This window comes from Cupressus sempervirens, chromosome 10 (assembly GCF_028749045.1).
Source record: "Cupressus sempervirens isolate cs-2001-9-10 chromosome 10, ASM2874904v1, whole genome shotgun sequence".
NCBI classification, from domain to species: domain Eukaryota; kingdom Viridiplantae; phylum Streptophyta; class Pinopsida; order Cupressales; family Cupressaceae; genus Cupressus; species Cupressus sempervirens.
In genome coordinates this window covers 968,830,836-968,848,977 of record NC_143127.1, presented here as the reverse complement: position 1 = coordinate 968,848,977, position 18,142 = coordinate 968,830,836, and the positions used below count along the sequence as shown (strand labels likewise).

Below are 18,142 nucleotides of genomic sequence, written 5' to 3'. Positions count from 1 at the left end.
TTACTCTACTAGAATTAAGAAATGATAACAACAAACTATAAATGTAACCTTATTTGACAATACAAAGTTCAACAAACTTGATGGTGAATTGGACTGTAATTCCATTTATCCTATTTGCTTGTCATGATTTTTTGCCCATGCATAGAGTAGTTCTGCATTAAGAGTTAAAGGATAATTATATGTGGTCCTGTGACAATCAAGTGGATTCCATTTCATTTTGATATTTGCAGCTGAGGTGATTCCATTTACTTCCTCCATATATGATTATGCTTCCTCTCTTATTCATTTCATTTCATATTATGTTAGATAGTTTCATTAGGAATTGAAGAATAGATGTGCATGAATCTATTGGTAACTTGTTGAATTCCATTTCGTTCAAGTTTGGTAGTTAAATAAACTCCATTTTCTCTCATGTGCATCCCTTTTTCCATCCCTCTTTTTATTTAGATGATTAACATTGCATTTAAAATAGAAGTGAGAGTCGGGAATCTCAAGATAGTCTATTACAGTCATTCATTTCCTGTAATAGGTTGTCCAAAATCTATTTTGCATGAATCATTTGTGCCTACAAACAATTTGGTTATCCTCTACTGCTCTCAAGTTAAGAGCTTATAATGTCAAGACTTTAGATCTTATAAAAACATATTTATTGCATATCATTGCAAATCATAGGGAGCTATACCTAGTCAATTTAGAGGGCAAGGATAGAGTACATACACTAAACCATTTTTTTGTAAACATCGTTTTGTCTCTCCAAGAATTGGGTATCAAAGAGTCAAGATTATAAAATCTAATAGGAGAACAAATTGTTAACCAACACTAATAGAACTTCTCTATGAGATAAAGGAAGAATCCACTAGAAGCCTCATCAAAAAACTACTAGAGAAACCAATTGACAAAAAGAACAAATATTTGGAACAGTAGATGGGATAAAGAAAAAGTCCACTAAGTAAGAAGCAGAAGCCCCAAAGAAAGTAGAGCCAAAGAAGAAGGAATGAAACAAGAAGTAGAGCAAGTTGAGGAAGAGGGAAACATAAGAGAGTCCACAATCTCGAGGTGTTGCTATGTGGAGCCTAATTAGACTGTGAGGTTAGTTTATCTCACTAGCCCTAATTTTTATTGGATGACATATACTAGCCCCAATTTTTTAAGCGAAAAAAGCTTGTATAAAATGGTTTAGGTTTAGGGATTTCATAATGTATGATCAGATCTTCTTGTGGTGGTATTGAACTATAAGGGACTTCAAATTGTAGTCAATGAATAATAATAATATTAGACTTTTTGTTTGGTGGAAGTAGCTCAAGGACTGGGTAAACCACATTAAATCTTTGTGTCTTGTGTTCTCTTCTGTACAATTTATTATTTTCTAATATTGGTTATATTTGCACATAATTATTATTTATGTCTTTGGTTAATCCTAACATGAGGAAAAAGAGAAAACAAGCATCATTTAAGCCCTCCACTATGAAGACTTACAAGAGAAAAAGCACAAAAGGAAAGAAGAAACCCTCTACTCAATTGGAGGAAGACAAATGAGAAGAAGAATCTAATCATGAAAGCTTTAAGTATGTGAAAGGAGGTAAGAATATTTCACTAGAAAATGTCTTAGATGATATTTAAAATAATGGAAACTAAAATACCATTAGAGATAGATTCTTGAATTTTAATAAATTAAATAAAAATAACATAGTACACTCCGTACTAGTGAGTTTAAGATCATTTAGTAAAATGCCACAAGATGTAGAATCTCAACTACCTAAAGATTTATTTGAAATAATCAAAGAGAAATGGTCCAAAACCATCATTGAATATAAATGTATGTTAGAAGCAGCTCTCACAAACATAAGACCTGACCTAAACAGACAAGGGGGCACGAAACTTGTAAACTCATGTAGATGAAGCACTAACCCACCTGAGGCTGTAGCTTTGATCACCACAGGATTGAAGATAGATGCATACGTCAATGCAAATGAATTTTGGTCACAACTCTATGAGAAGGAGAAAGAAAACCTTGAGCAAGTAGGAGGATAAGGCCAAAAATGTTAGGATTAACCATAGACATAAATAACAATTACATGCAACTATAAAAAATATCAGAAAATAATAAATCAAATAGAAGAGAACACAAGGCACAAGGATTTAATGTGGAGCACCCAATCCATGGGATACATCCACCAACAGCAAGTCCAAAATTTTTATTATCCAGTAATTATAATCCACAATCCCTTATAGCTTGATACTACTCCAAGAAGCTACAATCTCCTCATGCATTATGAAATCCCTAACCTTAAGCCATTTTATACAGGCTTTTTGCTACTTACAAAATTAGGGCTAGAATAAGTCATCTAATCGAAAAACAACAGTCAATGCCTTTTACAGTAGTAGAGTTATTTTTGGCTTCGAGGGCATTGCCCCCCAAAACCCCCATGGGGGCATTGCCCCTCGACCCCACCCTATATTGCAACAAGGAGTGCACCTAGGGTATTGCCCCTTGACCCCATCTTGGGACTTCTACCTCCAAACCCCCATAGAAATAATCTAGGGCTATGCAAAATAAACCTCTGAGTCTGATTAGGCTCCACATCACAAAAAAAAGACAAAGATAAACCAAAAATTATAGGTTCTAGAAACTTAATTAGGTTTTGAAGAGATTTTTCATCCTAGAAACCCGATGAGGTTTCAAAACTTGATTGATTTTTTATTTTTATGTATTATGGTCAATGTTTATAACCAAGCTCGGCCACTTTTTGAAATCTCAAATAACCCGATTGGGTTATTGAAATTTATGGTTTTTTTGTGGTGTCTATTAAATTTTACACCATCTTGGTGCACACACCCATGCTAAGTGTGTACTTGGTTAATAGATTTTAAATAAGATTGTTAAGTCTACCTTGTGAAAGGATTTAGTTTGTTGCACTTATTAGAAAATGGCAGTAAATTGATTTGTAGAATGCCACTTACTTTGCCAATTAGATCTCGCTTCTGCACAATTATATATCACCTTGTTGTGACCGGTCTTCAATACCTTTCAACTCTGCTTGAATATTTGATCTCTACTAAACTCAACATTTCACATTCCAAGATAAAAATTCTTCTTAGCAGTAGAAATACCCTTCTTTGTCACTTCAACAACAACGTAAAAATGTTTCCTTATAGGTCTTTTATAGTTTTATTATGCCTTTTTTGTTCTTTGACCTAATTAGGGCTCTGAAACTCTCTAGAATGTATCACTAATTGAAATCAATGATCTAGAATAATCTATGTTCCATACTTTTCCTTTTTTTATTTTTATTGACCCTTTTCTACCTTGAAATCATACAATAATCAATACACTCTTACCAATAAATATTTTCAAATCTTTGTCTCAATCTATGGGAATCTTATTTCCCGCTTGGTATGATTGCTACACATAGTATTTAGTGCCAATTCAAACATTTAGATGTCCTCTATTTCACTCGATAACTATACTATATCTACTCGGTAGAAATGTTATCCCTCGGTGATAACTCTTCTTGATTATAACTGCCTTTCTTGGTGACTATAGAAGTACTCGGTCAGTTCTATATTCAATGATAATTGAACTTAGGTATAACCTTAACTTTACACTATGCTTCTTCATTGCTTGGGCATTATATTGACACTTGGTGATAGTATTCATTGACTACCTCATTCTTTTCTCCTTCACTTATCATTTTGACACTAATTGGTAGCATGAATGTTTATGAGAGTAACACATGTACCAATAGTTAGTCACACATGTACTAGTAGCCGATCATTTTTTAGCTTTTCTTCGTTGGTAATTGGCCCATTTGTGCACTATTATTGGGACATTTTGTAATGACTAATGATGAATTTGGCCATAACCACTGACATTTTTGATTGAATAGTTGTTGGTGCAATAATCTAATGGGTATTGGGTAACACTTTGAGATGGACACTTTTTTGACTTTTTGGCACTGATGATCTTTACAAAGAGATCCATGAATACTCATAATTTAAATATCAACTTTAAATAGTCAACTCGCATATGAAGACTATAAAAAAACCCATTTTTGATATACCAATTACAATCTACAAATATGTGAAATTATGATGTGTGGATACTAGATAATTTCCCTATAAGATAGTTGACAAAAGAGCCATAATTGAATTAAAGAAAATTAAAGTAAAGGTCGTTGAAATTTCTTTAGTTTGTTGGAATTGAATGGGAATAGGAATATGAAAATTCTTAAAATTTCTAATTCTCAATTTGGGTGTGCCAAATTGGAACTTGTATTCTCATTTTGGAGCCAAAATGAGAATTTGATATTCCACCTAAATATGTAGAATTAGAATTGGCAATTCTAATTCCCATTTGACTTTCACAAATTTCATCGAATTTTTAAATACGCCCTTACTGGTATTTCTCTTTTCCTACAAAGTTCTTCTTAATGTGTCCTAGTTCTAATGGCCTACATATAGTAGGCTTGTAGCCCATATAAGACTATGTGTTATACTCGAAATTTTGAATCAAGGTTGTCAGGATTGTAGTCACAATTATTTCCAATGGTGGCAATGTGAGGGTAGTGATGGGGTTTCTTTGTGACAGTGACAATGGCAATCCCAGATGCAATGCATTGAGGCTTCACCTTAACCTTGGGCAGTACCTTCACCATGTCGTTCTCTAGTTGAGTAGTAATCATTTCCGCTACTCTCAGTGCTCAAGATAAGTAGTAGCTTCTGCAAGCTTTCAATTTGAAGGTGTTGAGGTCCACATCCTTGCCCTTGTGCCATCCTTACACCATGGCCCCTATTATTTATGCCATGACTCAAACCCTTGCTTCTTCCTTTGTTAACTAGTGTGAGAACACGTCGTTGCGACCGGGTGTGGGTTTTTTCTTTGGTTTAGCATGCACTAGTATTGCCATGGTTTTTATTTCTACTATCACCATGGTGCCAAGGAACACATAATGCAATAGAAAGGGGATCTCAATGAACTTCAATGTGTCTGTTCGCTACAATGAGTTGTGGGTGTGGGAGCTTAGGCTTTGTTGTTAGCAGCAACGATTCACAATTCGGACTCGAAAATGAGAATCAAGGAGCTTGGGATCGCTCCCATTAGATTTGAAAAAATCAAATTTCAATTTCAACTCAAATTCTAATTTTAGTTTTATAGAATCTTCCCTAATATCTAGAATAATAAATTCTAGCAGCAAAACGCACCTTAAGAAAATAAAGAGATTCAGAATAAGATTTTAAAATTGTAAATAAATTAAAGGCGAGGGCGTTGAAATTTCATGAGAAAATGCGGACGGGTAATGCTCTCATTTGACGGTCAAAATGACCAATTTGCATTTGCCTTGGTGGCAGTCATTTTCGAAGGAATCCTCGCACGCACATTTCTGTCGCTCTTCCCCACCAAAACTTGTCCATTTCAAAAATATCGTTCTCGTTCCCGCTCTCCCGTTAGTCGTCTTTCAGCAGTGCAATCCCTAAACATCATCTCAGTAAAGCCAGCCAAATGAGTTCTTCAAATTACAGTGTTGGCGTCAATTAAACAACGAATAAGATGGTTGCTGTTGGAAACAAGCAGGGGAGCACATTTACACACCTTTACAATCAATTGGCACCATACAAGAATCTTGGTTTACAGCTCATATGGTACATTTTCCTAACAACTTTTCATGCCAAACTGAAAACGATGACAACCAACTCGTAGATTCTAACTAGGCTTGCAGTTTAACAGTCTGTTTCAAGAGTTTTGGCTGTAATTTACAATCAAAATCACCAATGCACAAAAAAAAATTTGAGTGGGACCAAAAACTTCCTCTACCTAAAAGTTTAACGGTTTAAATTATATTCCCCATGTTTTCACTATTTGCCTAAAAGTTCAATGGTTTAAATTAGGAATTGAAAATCAAAATCTGGTTATGTTTTTTAACGAGTGTAAAAACAATAGATTGGACTACTTTTTGAAATTTGCTTCCAACTCCGAGCTTACGCATAAAAATGTGTCTTCGCATGCATCTTCCGAGTGAAACAAACGGTTCAAGTAAAATCCCAAAAATCGGAATGAAGATTTGCAAAACCTTGATTTGGCTAAACCAAGGTTTGTAGAAATCTAGATTTTTAAATTTCACGAACCAAACATACCCTAAATGGAATGGCTCATGATAAATACTAAATGTTGTGATGAGTTTCTGACTGTGGGACATGATACGGGATCTCGAGACTTCATTTTAAAATAGCTTATTTAGTTATATGGAAAAGGATTTGAAGGTGACGGTTATAATATTAGTTTTTTCATGAATCTTTGTAGGTGAGTGAATAGTTTAAAGTTAAGGTTTTATTTTTGGGGTATTTAAGGAATCTCTATAGATATGATGGAGTGGGAAGGGGTTCAAAAGTGTCATTTCAAAACATTCACATGATACCTGCTATGTTCTGCACCAATAGTCACTCATTATAAAATGCTAGTACTTGTAGCTAAATGTCCCAACAGTCTTATGAAATGTCCCAATAGTGATGCACACATGAGCCGAACACCAACCGAAAATGATCGGCTATTAGTACATGTGCTCTTATTTTTTGAGTTGTATTTGGAGGGTATCTATAACAAAAACAATGACAATTATCATACCCCTTGTTGGTAATGGGGTCTTTCCCCCTATAAATCATCAAAATCTAAGGTTTATTGAGGAAAATGAATGGTGTGTATTTTGCAAGAGTTAAATGTCTACAACCAAAGTCAATTATAGGAGAAAACTAATCTTTTATAGTGCCATATAGAATCATACTTGAAACACATTCTTGATTATTTGCATACATTGAAGTAGGGAACATGGCTAGACTTGTCTTATTGAGTGCTGGATGATATGGTGCTAAGAGTTAACCTCCTTTCTAAAGTTAGTTCTAGTGACTTAGTTTGTTGTGAGGATGATGGACTTTATAATGTAAATAGATATGTCTTAGCTAGAAAAACATGAATTATGCGATAAATGTAAAAAGATTCATGTGGCTTCTTTATTTTTTTGTGTAGTTTTCCTTATTTCTATTGTTGTTTGGACTTTAATACGATATAAGACTAGTAGCATTCTATGTGTAGTTTTTAAGGGGTTGCTAATCATATTACCAAAATATGTAGTCAATATAATTTACATTTTTGTGTTATGTATGGCCTCTTAAGATATATTCCAGTTGGTGATGAGTTTGTCATCCCTTCCCCTAACACTAGGCTTTGGTGATGCTTATATGCTTAAATTCAATAATAATAATAATGCTTGTTTTCTTTAGTTCGAAGACAATTTTGTGGGCTAGTACCTTTTTGCTTTTAAGTGGGCCACTCCAAGGGAGATTAACCAAATAAACTTTTCAACTTTATTGACTTTAAAAAACATGTTATTTAAATCACATAAAAGTTCACAAATTATTTTTTAACTTTTTAAAAGATGTACATTTATAATCAAGGGATGACATTAAGAAATACTAATTAGATCATCTTCAAATTATTATAATTGAATTAACATATATGTCAAAAAGTGAAGATTTGTTGAAAATAATTTAAATGTTCTACATTAACTAAAAATTGAGACGCACTATTATAGAATCACCTTTTAAAAGAGAATGATTAAAATTTATTTTAAGTTGAATTGTGGTTCTCTACTTATGCAACTATACAACAATATATTTGATAGAACCTTATGACATGTCAAAGTTTGTAAGAAAGGAGTTACTTTGGATTTTGACCAAGACTTAGATAAGTGTTTACACTTGTCATCTAAATCTAGTTTTTGTAGTGGAAGTGATAATTTGGACATACATGTTATATGGATACTTATGATGGATTGTGCTAGTTGTAAGATACATTACGAGTTAGCTATTTTGAGTTAAAATATTAAAAAAATTGTAGAGACGCATTGAAACCGGTGTCATAGTTAGGTTACATCCAACCAATAAACAAGACTGAAATTTTATTTCGATAGCATACTATTATGGAGCTATACAACAATATAATGATATATCATTACGATATGTAATAGTTTATAATAGAAGAGTTACTTTGGATCCCGATCAAGATTGTGATAAGCATTTACACATGTCATGTAACTCTATTTTTTGTAGTTGGAATGATAATTTGGACATCCATGTTTATATGGATGCTTATGATAGACTATGATAGTTGTAAGATATAATGTCACTTCCCTATTTTTATCTAAAATATAGAAATTTTCTAGAAAGACATTGAAATTGGTGTCTTAGATTCCATACAACTAAAAACTAAAAACTAAATTAAAAAAATTGAATAGTTATTACTACATAGATTAGCACATTGTTTTTATAACTATTAATGGCTTTCAAATTATTTAAGTTTTACAAATTAGATGTTATAGCTATATGTATATCAATTTATAGATATTATTATATTCACAAAATTACTCTAAAATTTGATGGTGATAAACTAATATAAAATATTTCTATGAAAAGTCTCTTATTTGATTTTATGATACATATAAATTGTAGAATGAAGTTTTTATGAAATGAATTTAGATATATATATTTGTCCACTGTCATCTTAATAATTGAGAATTCCAAAATGCACATGCAAAAGTTAGTTTCCCTATCTTTTTAAAAAGTCAAAATGTATTGCTCCAATTCTACTCATCTATGGCACCTTTGGTGGAGTGCTTGGGGTTGCTCTTGTAGGCATGCTTCCTCTTTGCTTGAGTTCTAGGCCTGCTTGGGCAGTGCTTCCTCCAAGTCTTCTCCTCTCCATGCTGCTTGGGTTGCTGGCCCATCGTTCATGCTCTGGCATATCTGGCTAGAGAGGAATCGTCAAATCTTCCAAGATGTTCGGCTTAGTGTTATACATCTTTGGTGGAAGATCTCACATTCTCTTCATAAAACTATTCAAGTGAAGTGTGCGCTAGATGGGGGTATGGATCCGACTGATCTTGATATATGCAATCGCCTCAATTTTCATCTTTAGGATGGGATTGCAACTCAAAGGTATCCAAGAGTGTCCAGGCAGCCTTGGCATCAGAGGAAAGGTCAGGTGAATCGAGATGGGCATTGGACTCCACCTCCCCATGACATTCTGAAAATTAATACTGATAGTTCTTCCTAAGGGAATCTAGGTCCTGTTGGTATTGGGGGAGTGGCTTGTTGCAGTTATGGTGACATTAAATTCTTTTTCTCAGTACATAAGGGTGATTACACTAACAATCTCATGGAGGCTCAGGCTATTTTATATGTTGTGGAACAATGTCGCTTGCGGGGATGGAGCAAGATTATCTGTGAGTCTGATTCCCAAGTGGTGGTGAACTTGATTTCCTTGCTGGAGCTTGAGGATGTTAGTTGGCAACTGGCCACTTTTGTTAATTAGATTATTCTCTTTTGTACCTCTTTTGAGTTCATTAGGTTTACTTATATTCCTCGTGAATGGAATAGAGCTACTGATTGTTTAGCCAAATGGGCTTCTAGTCATGCTCCGGGTTGGACTATTATGGATAGGGGGCAACTTCTCTTTGAGATGGTGCAAGAATTTGATGAATTTGTTGGTTAGGATAGAACTCCTTGTTGAGCTCTCCTTGTTGCATTTCTTTCTATCTTAATAAATTTTTATCCCTCTTTTTCTTAAAAAAAAAGGTCACAAATTGGTCAATGGGCCCTTGGTCTTCTAGTGAAGTTGAATGGCTTACAAAAAAACCCACGAGGGATCAAGTCTTGTTGAGTGGAAGGCTTAAAGATATCATAAGGGATGAGGCTGGGACCGGGTCCCGATGAATTTGGCAGCATAGATGGTCCTTAGTCCTTGACTCTTAGCCGAAGAGGTTTCAGGTACCTAAGGCCTGTATTAGATACCTAAAACTTGTTTGTGGATGACCTCCGTAAAAAAAAGAGTGTGACATTTGTAGATATATGAATTTCTTAAGACATTCAGACCTAAATTCGGTTCCGAAATGAGCAAACAGGAATTATTCCGGCTCCCGGAATATTTCGCAAGAGGTTAAAAAGAGTGCAAATATGCGTTCTGTTTGGCGCAACGAATTTTTCGGTCAACCAACCACGTTCTGAACTGACAGGCAAAATGTCAGCTGGCGGTTTATTTTCCTGCTAATCATTTGTCGCGCGGTCAGACTGCAAACCATTTGTCGTAAAAGCTTACCCCTCTTCTTTTCCCCGGCACTTGGAATACCTACTCACCGTTCGCCACTAAACGTTAAATTACCTTCTGCACAAAGACAAAAATTGACATCTATGGACAATCAAAAGAAAAAGAAAAAGAAAAGAATAAAAAGTTCATCTTCCTGAATAAATCAACTTCTTTCCATGAAAAAATAAAACATTTCCGTTTTCACTTTTCTCCTTTCCTTCATGCTCTGCAACAGTGAAAAACTAAAGCAATCGTTATCTAATTCCATAATAATGTGTTTGCAAGCTAATCTGAACGGCCCATCGAACAAATTTTGTTGTCAAATCATACACCCACTTTTTACAGGACCCAAAATGAAGGAAGAATGTGAAGTGCAGCACCGGAAGTTCAACATAGACAATTATTACTCGTATATAGATAGATAAGATGTCAACACTGAATGGTTGAAGATATTTACAATGAAAGAAGTATGATAAGGAATGCCCCTCGTCTGACTAATGCTGTGGGGAATACAGAGAGGAAGGTTGCAATTATATCAAATTACCGCGCAGAAGGGCGGGTGTCAGTGACTCACTAGTCCACCTCTGCCAGGGGCTTAAGCCCAATACCGAATACACTACCTAAATCAAAACCACGGTCACATGAGACCAACTGCTGCCGCTGCGTTTCTTAACCAGTGCAGCCAGAGCACAGCAATGAATCAACACTATAGCTAGCTACACATAAAAAGGCCTAAACCTATTTCAGCTCCCTACTTGGCTACATGGGCGAGTGACTAAATACTGGAAAATGGTTAAATTTGGAGGTACATCACTAATTAGTGAATCTGGGCGCCGCTAAAAGTCTGGCCAAATTGCCAGCCGTTTGAAGCGACATTGTAGGAGGTAATTGTCCTCCCATCACTGGTGGTGACCTGAAAAGACAGGCTCTGCCCATTGAGATAGCTGTTGCTCTGCCAATTCTGGCCCCAATTCCGCGACATTGGCTGCCACCCAGTTTTAGATCCCTTTATGGAAACTGCGTGAACATCCCCTGCTCCACCAACGTTAGTAATCAGCACCAAATTGAAGTATGAGTGGCCATTAATGGTGAATCGAATTCCGCCCCTTCTGTTACATGACACTCTGCAACAAACCCAAACAGAAAAAACTCATCTCAGACAAGTGAAATCTCAGAGAAGTGAAAAAGAGAAGAGTTCATTAAGCCCCAAAAGAGACATTTTATCGATAAAAGACATTTGTTTGTTTATCAAATATTATGTTTCCGAATTCAACTGTGTAATTACTTTTTATATGAACATTTCAGATTACACTCTATGAGAAAGTTGGAGACACTTGTTTACCTCTGATACATAACAGGGACAATCCCGGCTCTGTATTTAGCAATGTGCTGGAACACGGGCTCTGAGAGATCAAAATGCTCTAATGGAGGATTGCACCATCCGCCATTGTCGTTAGGAAGAGCATTGTTAGGAGGGCAGAAGTTGGTAGCAGTGACCACAATTGTGTTGGCAAGGCACCATTGTGGATCATGGTTGCATCTTATAGCATAGCATGCTCCACAGCTGAGGCCATTGTTGAACAGAGCTGTGCTCAGAGCAGCTGTGTTGGTGCCATATCCTTGGCTGTACAGATTCCCATAGCCGCAAGCCCCGCCTAAGATCACACATCAACATTAACATCAACACGAGCACAAGATCTTTTCTCCCCTTGTCAATTGAAGAAAAACAGGGCAGAAAACAGAATCCCCAACTGGAAGAGAAGAAAAGGGAATATGGAAGCATACCCATTGTGCCGGATGCATCACCGCCGCCATAAAATGTAGCATGAGCGCTGGTCCACCCATGGGCGAATCCAAATCTGGTTACCGAGAAGAAACCCACAAGAAAAAGTTGTATGATAGCCATTGATCCTGCAATCAAGATGAACAAACATTATGAATAAACTCTTCACCATTTCTACACTATGATCAGATGAACACACAAAAGAAACCATCGGAACAAGAAAAAAGAGTTATTACAGAGCAGAAGCAGAGGCAGAAGCAGAGAAAGCTTTAATTTCCTTCTTACCCAGACTGAAATAAAGAATGGGCTGACGAGGAAATGGGAATGGGTGTGAGAAGATGCGAGGAAGGAGGCGGAGTTAAATAGATGTGTTGGGGGGGACAGGAATAAGATGGAAAATGGTGGGAACTATATTCCAAACCACCACAGGAGCCCATTAATTCACCTTTACACTAAGTGAACATGATTGTGTTGGGATTGCAAGCAACTGACAACTCCCCAAACAGAACTGCTTTACAGCTCATTTCTATGCTTCCAATTTTAACTGCCTCCCTTTTCTTTGAGGTTTTATGTGTTTTTTCCAGCTATATGAATTGGATAAAAACACGCACACCCATAGATTCTATGTGAGACCTGCTGCGCCACATATATCTATTTGCTTCTGCTTTGTGTCTCTAGCAAACATGGGTTACACTAGCATATGATGACTTTCTATATTTAGTTAATTACGTTGCAACTTAAGACCAGGATTATTTAGACACTTTGTAAATGGAGTACAAAGAATCTAAAGGGAAGGAAATTTGTTATATATCTTGTATACAAGTTGTATAGCTAATTTCGTGTTTTCAAGTTTTCTTAGTAGTTGATTGGATTTGGACAATTTTATTGTGTTTTTGTTTTTGTATATAATTAAATTATTTACATTTATTTTGTTGTTTTCTTTGTATACAATTTAACTATTTATAACTATTTCGTAGTAAAGGTAAATGTACTATTTATAACTATTTCGTAGTAAAGGTAAATGTTGTGGGATCTGTCCTGTGTGCAAGGTTAAAAAGTGATCATTTGAAAATGTCATCCAAAACATATCTTCTATATACAAATGCTTGTACCCAAAAAAGAGTTACACAATTGATTTGATTACTAATTTTTCCAAATTATATTATAGTTATATAGCTGATTTCTTGTATTCTAAATTTTGGTACATTAGATTTGAACTATTTTTTGTTATCGTCTTGAGGTGCAAGGGTTAAAAGTAGTTATGTCAAACTGTCATTCAAAGTATATTCCCTATCGCCCCATTGTCTCTTTACTAGGACAATTCACATACTAATGCTCTTACATTATTGATACCTCAAAAACTTAAACAATTGATTTATTACTAATTTTTGCCTAAGAATAAAAACTTATTAGACCACTTGATAATTTTTAATATACTTATATAAGTACATAAGCAAGTACTCTTCTCCCCTTAATTTTTTTTAAAAAAAAATTATACTATAATCTACAAAGTAAACTTAGTCCTTTTGCAAGGCCCTAGGGATGTGGGAGTATTCAAAATTTGGTTAGCAGTTGAGCTTGTGATTCCCTAGGCCATCTACCGTTGAAAAGCATGTGGATTGTTCGTTACTTGTGAATTAAGATATTATTAGTACTTGTTGAGCTCTCACTTCTAAGCTTTATAATTTTATTCTTCATAAGCATGGTCAAAGTAATGTAATGAGAATTTGGTGGGGAATGAATGCACATGGGCGACATGTTTGACCCAAATAATAATAATAATTATTTCTTCTTTGAAAAAAGTAGCCGCGAAAGTTGGATAAACCGACGCTATGATGTATTTGTACTTTGAAGGCTTTTAAAATAGATAACAACTTTTTCAGATCCTACACGAATGCATGATCTTCACTGTTATTATTAGGCTTACGGAACTACTCATTCATATCTCACTTATGAAAAAGCTTCTCTTTCTTCCGCCTTTACCGGTTATGTCATTTCTGTTTGGAAAGAGGTTTTCCGGTTATTTAAATTAATGTCTTTGCTATTTTGATAGAGGTTAATTAGGGTGCTTTTGAATATTTTGGATTTATTAGTCTTTAGAGGCAGGGAACTAATATTTTCTTTTGACCTTCCTAATTTCTTTTTTCTTGGTAATCATTCATCATATTGTAAAGTTTGAAAGGTTAGATTAAAAAAATACAATTATAATATATCAATTTCAAATTTTTGATTGGCTAAGACTATTTTAGCTGGGGTTTTACTATTTTTGTGAAAATTAATATTAGGGAAAATTAGAATCCACATTTGAGATTATGAGTTCATTTATTTCACATCAGGGCAGAGGAAGGTCGGTGGCTAAAAGTACTATTAATGCTATTACAGCAGGACCACCGACATTAGATTTAGATAACAATGGAAAAATGGTGTCAATTTTTACAGTAAGGATCATCAATTTTTTGCAAATTTTGAGTTGAAGCGTATAAACATTAGGTATGTGTTGTGTCTTTTCTTTTGTCAGTGGTATCAAGTTACATTTATCGTCATTGATACGAAGTTTTGATTTCTTGAGGTTGGTTGTGCGGACTGGTTAGTGGCACTGAATTTTTGCAACCAACAACTTGCATGCTTTGATTTCATGTTGTTCATTTGTGCATAGAAAGTGAGTGAGAGTTATTGTCAGAACACGCTAGGGATTTACAATTAGATCTTTCTCCATCTTCCTCTGGCCACCTATTTTATTATCATCATGTGCTTATCCACACTTGAAAGAAATTTGTGCACCCAAAACCTTGAGCCAACAAAAATATACGCTAAAAGCATTCACCCTATGCATGTTCTTTGATTGGAATTTCCTTAGGACCTAGTAAAAGAAATTCTTGGACCAAGAGCACAAGATGGTAGCCAAAGTCATTACTAGGGACGAGCTAGCTGTAGCATCTTCACATCAAAATATTGAACATGTATGCAGTAAAGTGCAATGAATTCAACTTGTGTGAAGGACTTAGGAAAATGTGCAACTAGAGGGACTATTCCATGCCTTTTCTCTTACGATAAGCTTCTCAGGCTTTAGTGGCATAACCTCCAGTTTCCTCATGGTTCGAGTACCACAAAAGGAAGAAAACATTTTGCAACCTGCAACACTTCTCTATCAGCACAACAAACACGATTCATGTTGAAGAATTGCAAAAGAATAGTTAACAAAATGAGGACCCTGTCATTAGCAATTTCAAAAGACACTAGTAAACACATCAAGGCAAGATTCAAGCACAAGCAACTGTAAATTTCCCATCCAGCCCATTTCAATCTACATTATGAGAGCTAGAGGTCACATGACATAAATGATAAATCGACAGATCTTCAAAAGAAAATGACAAGCTCCAACAGTTTGGGCAAATTGCCTCTCAATAGAGAATGCATTGGGAAAAATGTATTGATTAATTATTTTAGATTCATAAAATTGTATGCTCTTAGGAACTTTTGGTAAGGATTTTTGAATCTCGATGCTCATATTATGGATTTAGATATATTGTGTACTTAGGGAGCTATATTTATTTGGATATTTTTTTCTTTTATGTTTTAAAAAAAAATTCTTTCTACAATCTATATATACTATGACTAAACTTTGTTTAATCATGAAGCCCAACCCTAGTTAAATTTTGTTTGATCATGAAGTCTAGCCCTAGTTAAATTATGTTTAATCATGAAGCCCAGCCTTGGTTCATCCTATATGAAGCCCTGTTGTTCTTAATAATTAATTTTACATAAACTTATATTTGTGCAACTACTTTTACCCATAAAAACTTCAAGTTTTCTGAACTTCTATTTTGAAAACTTTGTGAATATAAATTTATTAGGTACAGATATTAAAGCTATTTTGAATGCATTTTACTGTTACATGTAGCATATTTCACTATTTTCTTTGATTTTTCCCCTTAAATCTTTAAACAACTCAAACAATTTATGCAACATTTTGTCATTGTATAATATGTATAGAAACATCGATGTATATTAATTTCCTTTGTCGAATATGTATCTGCTCTTAATAATAGTTGCATTAAAAATTAGAAATTTATCATGACAGTGACAATTTCAGCACAAATTTCAATGCTTAAGACAATGCATTTCAGGCTTCTCTTGAATAGATTTGAACTCAGAGCTCTTTGAAATTTCTAAAAAGGAACACACCAACCTCATAAGCAAAAGGTAGGAACTATAGTTCGCAAAGAGCTCTTGTTTTGTATAGGTTAATAAATGACATTATCTAATTTCAAGTCTCATATAAGTTTGATTTGGATATATTTCTATACTTCCTTTTTTTAAAACTTGAAATCATATTTATATTTGTTTATCTAAGTTTGCAAGTTTAAAGTTTGAAAATTAAAGTGTTGTTCTTACTTTTATTTGATCACATATAAATTGATTAAAGTTTATATAATCTAAATTATACATTAGAACCATGTAGTTAAGGACTAGCCCCACTTCAAATGTATCATTTGGAAATTTATTGAGCGTACCTTAAATTTTGTAAATAATTAAATATGATACATCAACTTAACAACTCTATGAGTATAGCGCATGTTTGTTTAGTGTCTTAGCTTTGATGCAATTTTATATGTAGATCCCTACAAGTATTCTCAAGTAATCAAATAGATATTCAAATACTCCTCTATTGTCTAAATAGATATTTATTAGTCCCTCCCTAAGGAAGGAGACTTATGTTTTCATCATACTTTTGACAATTAATTTATGTCTTCCAAACTGTGCAAAAGTATTTTATCCTATGGTTTTAGTAATTCTTCTATTATATTGAATTTTTGTCTATTTATTTTCTTTTGTCTTGATTTGTTGCTTGGATGTTTCTTAGCAGTTTTGTTATTTTTTATTTTTTTTAAATTATGCTAATATTATAGGTGATCTTTGTGGATGCAACTATTACTCAAATTTTTCACATGTGAAAAATTTAAGTATTCATACAAGGAAAGTACATAAGTGCCATTCATAAATCATAACAAATAGAAATGTCCTTGTATTATTCATTTTCAAATATACAACTGATGTTTTACAAAAAATAAAATGAATTGATATGCTGAAAGGAAAGGATCTCACACAAGCCGTGAGTATAGCTTGCTATAGCTAACCTTCTTTCATAAAGGAACACACAAACAGACAACATATGTTTAAAGGGAAAGAAGCGAGAGTAGAGATAACTAGTCATTGCCTTTCGCTTTGACTGGTTATGAATTCCCTGGTGTGCTCGTCATCCAGCTCCAAGCTTTGCATTCTTCAGCAGCTACAAAAATGAAAGAGAAATGGTATTAGATCCCGAAGAATCTAAGCAATGACTGGATGTCTCTACTACTCCACATACTCTATCTATTAATGTATTTTGTTACAGAAGAAGGTAAGCCATATTTAATGCAATGCTGAAAGATATTTTGCAGTAAGTCTTTCAAAGAAATAGAAATATAAGTTATTTATGGGTGTGATGAGCCCGTGCTCGAACCTCATATATGTACAACATGCTACAGGATACACAAAAGGTTACAGCAAAATAAATAATGATTGACATTGCAGATTGCAAATGCATAATTTACTGTCGGAAAGCATGAATGATAACTAATAAGAAATACTTCAAGCAATGCTAAAAGCTAAGAAGTTTTCATTGCAAATGTAAAGCATGCTACAGGAAAGTGTCTTCAAAAACCTCAAGATGCAAATGCAGATGTATTTTTAAAAATGGATAGCTACAACACAAATGCAAATGCTCATATTGATTTGGATTGGTTAACAAGAGTTAAAATCTGCAAGGGAACTACCAGTTGTCTTGCTTATCTTCATGAAGGGCTTGTGCCATGCATTGTACACTGTGACATTAAGGCTAGTAATATCCTTCTTGACAGAGATTTAAATCCAAAGATTTCAGACTTTGGTCTAGCCAAGCTTTTTCCGGAATAAGTCACAACAAGGTGATGACTCATGGCAGTCATCCAAAGCCAAAAAGATAGTAGATAAACATCCAATGTGCCCTTGAAATGAGGAAAATCAGACACATTTTCCTCCAGAAAAAGATACAATCATGGCTACAACTTTTATGGTAGGTATTCAACAAGGAAAGAGAAAAACGCCCAGATTTTTATTTTTAAAACAATACTCATGCACATTCAAAAAATCGTGCTTTCAGTTTAGCACAAAATGGCAAGAAAAGCAAAGCAAATACTTCTTTCATA

General features: G+C 34.4%; 1 protein-coding gene across 2 annotated transcripts; it reads right to left on the bottom strand.

Moving 5' to 3' along the window:
* Positions 1-10,518: 10,518 nt before the first annotated feature.
* LOC149537208 (expansin-A10-like) lies at positions 10,519-12,247 on the bottom strand. Of its 2 annotated transcripts, none has more exons than XM_089807367.1 (4): positions 12,152-12,247; positions 11,918-12,043; positions 11,475-11,787; positions 10,519-11,256 (listed from the first exon to the last, which is right to left on the bottom strand). In XM_089807367.1, the coding sequence occupies exons 2-4, from the start codon at positions 12,036-12,038 to the stop codon at positions 10,950-10,952; spliced, it is 741 nt and encodes a 246-aa protein (XP_089663493.1). In that variant the 5' UTR covers positions 12,039-12,043; positions 12,152-12,247; the 3' UTR covers positions 10,519-10,949. The 2 variants fall into 2 exon arrangements, with proteins under 2 accessions (XP_089663493.1, XP_089663494.1); XM_089807368.1 differs by having other exon boundaries at positions 12,201-12,247.
* Positions 12,248-18,142: the final 5,895 nt, after the last annotated feature.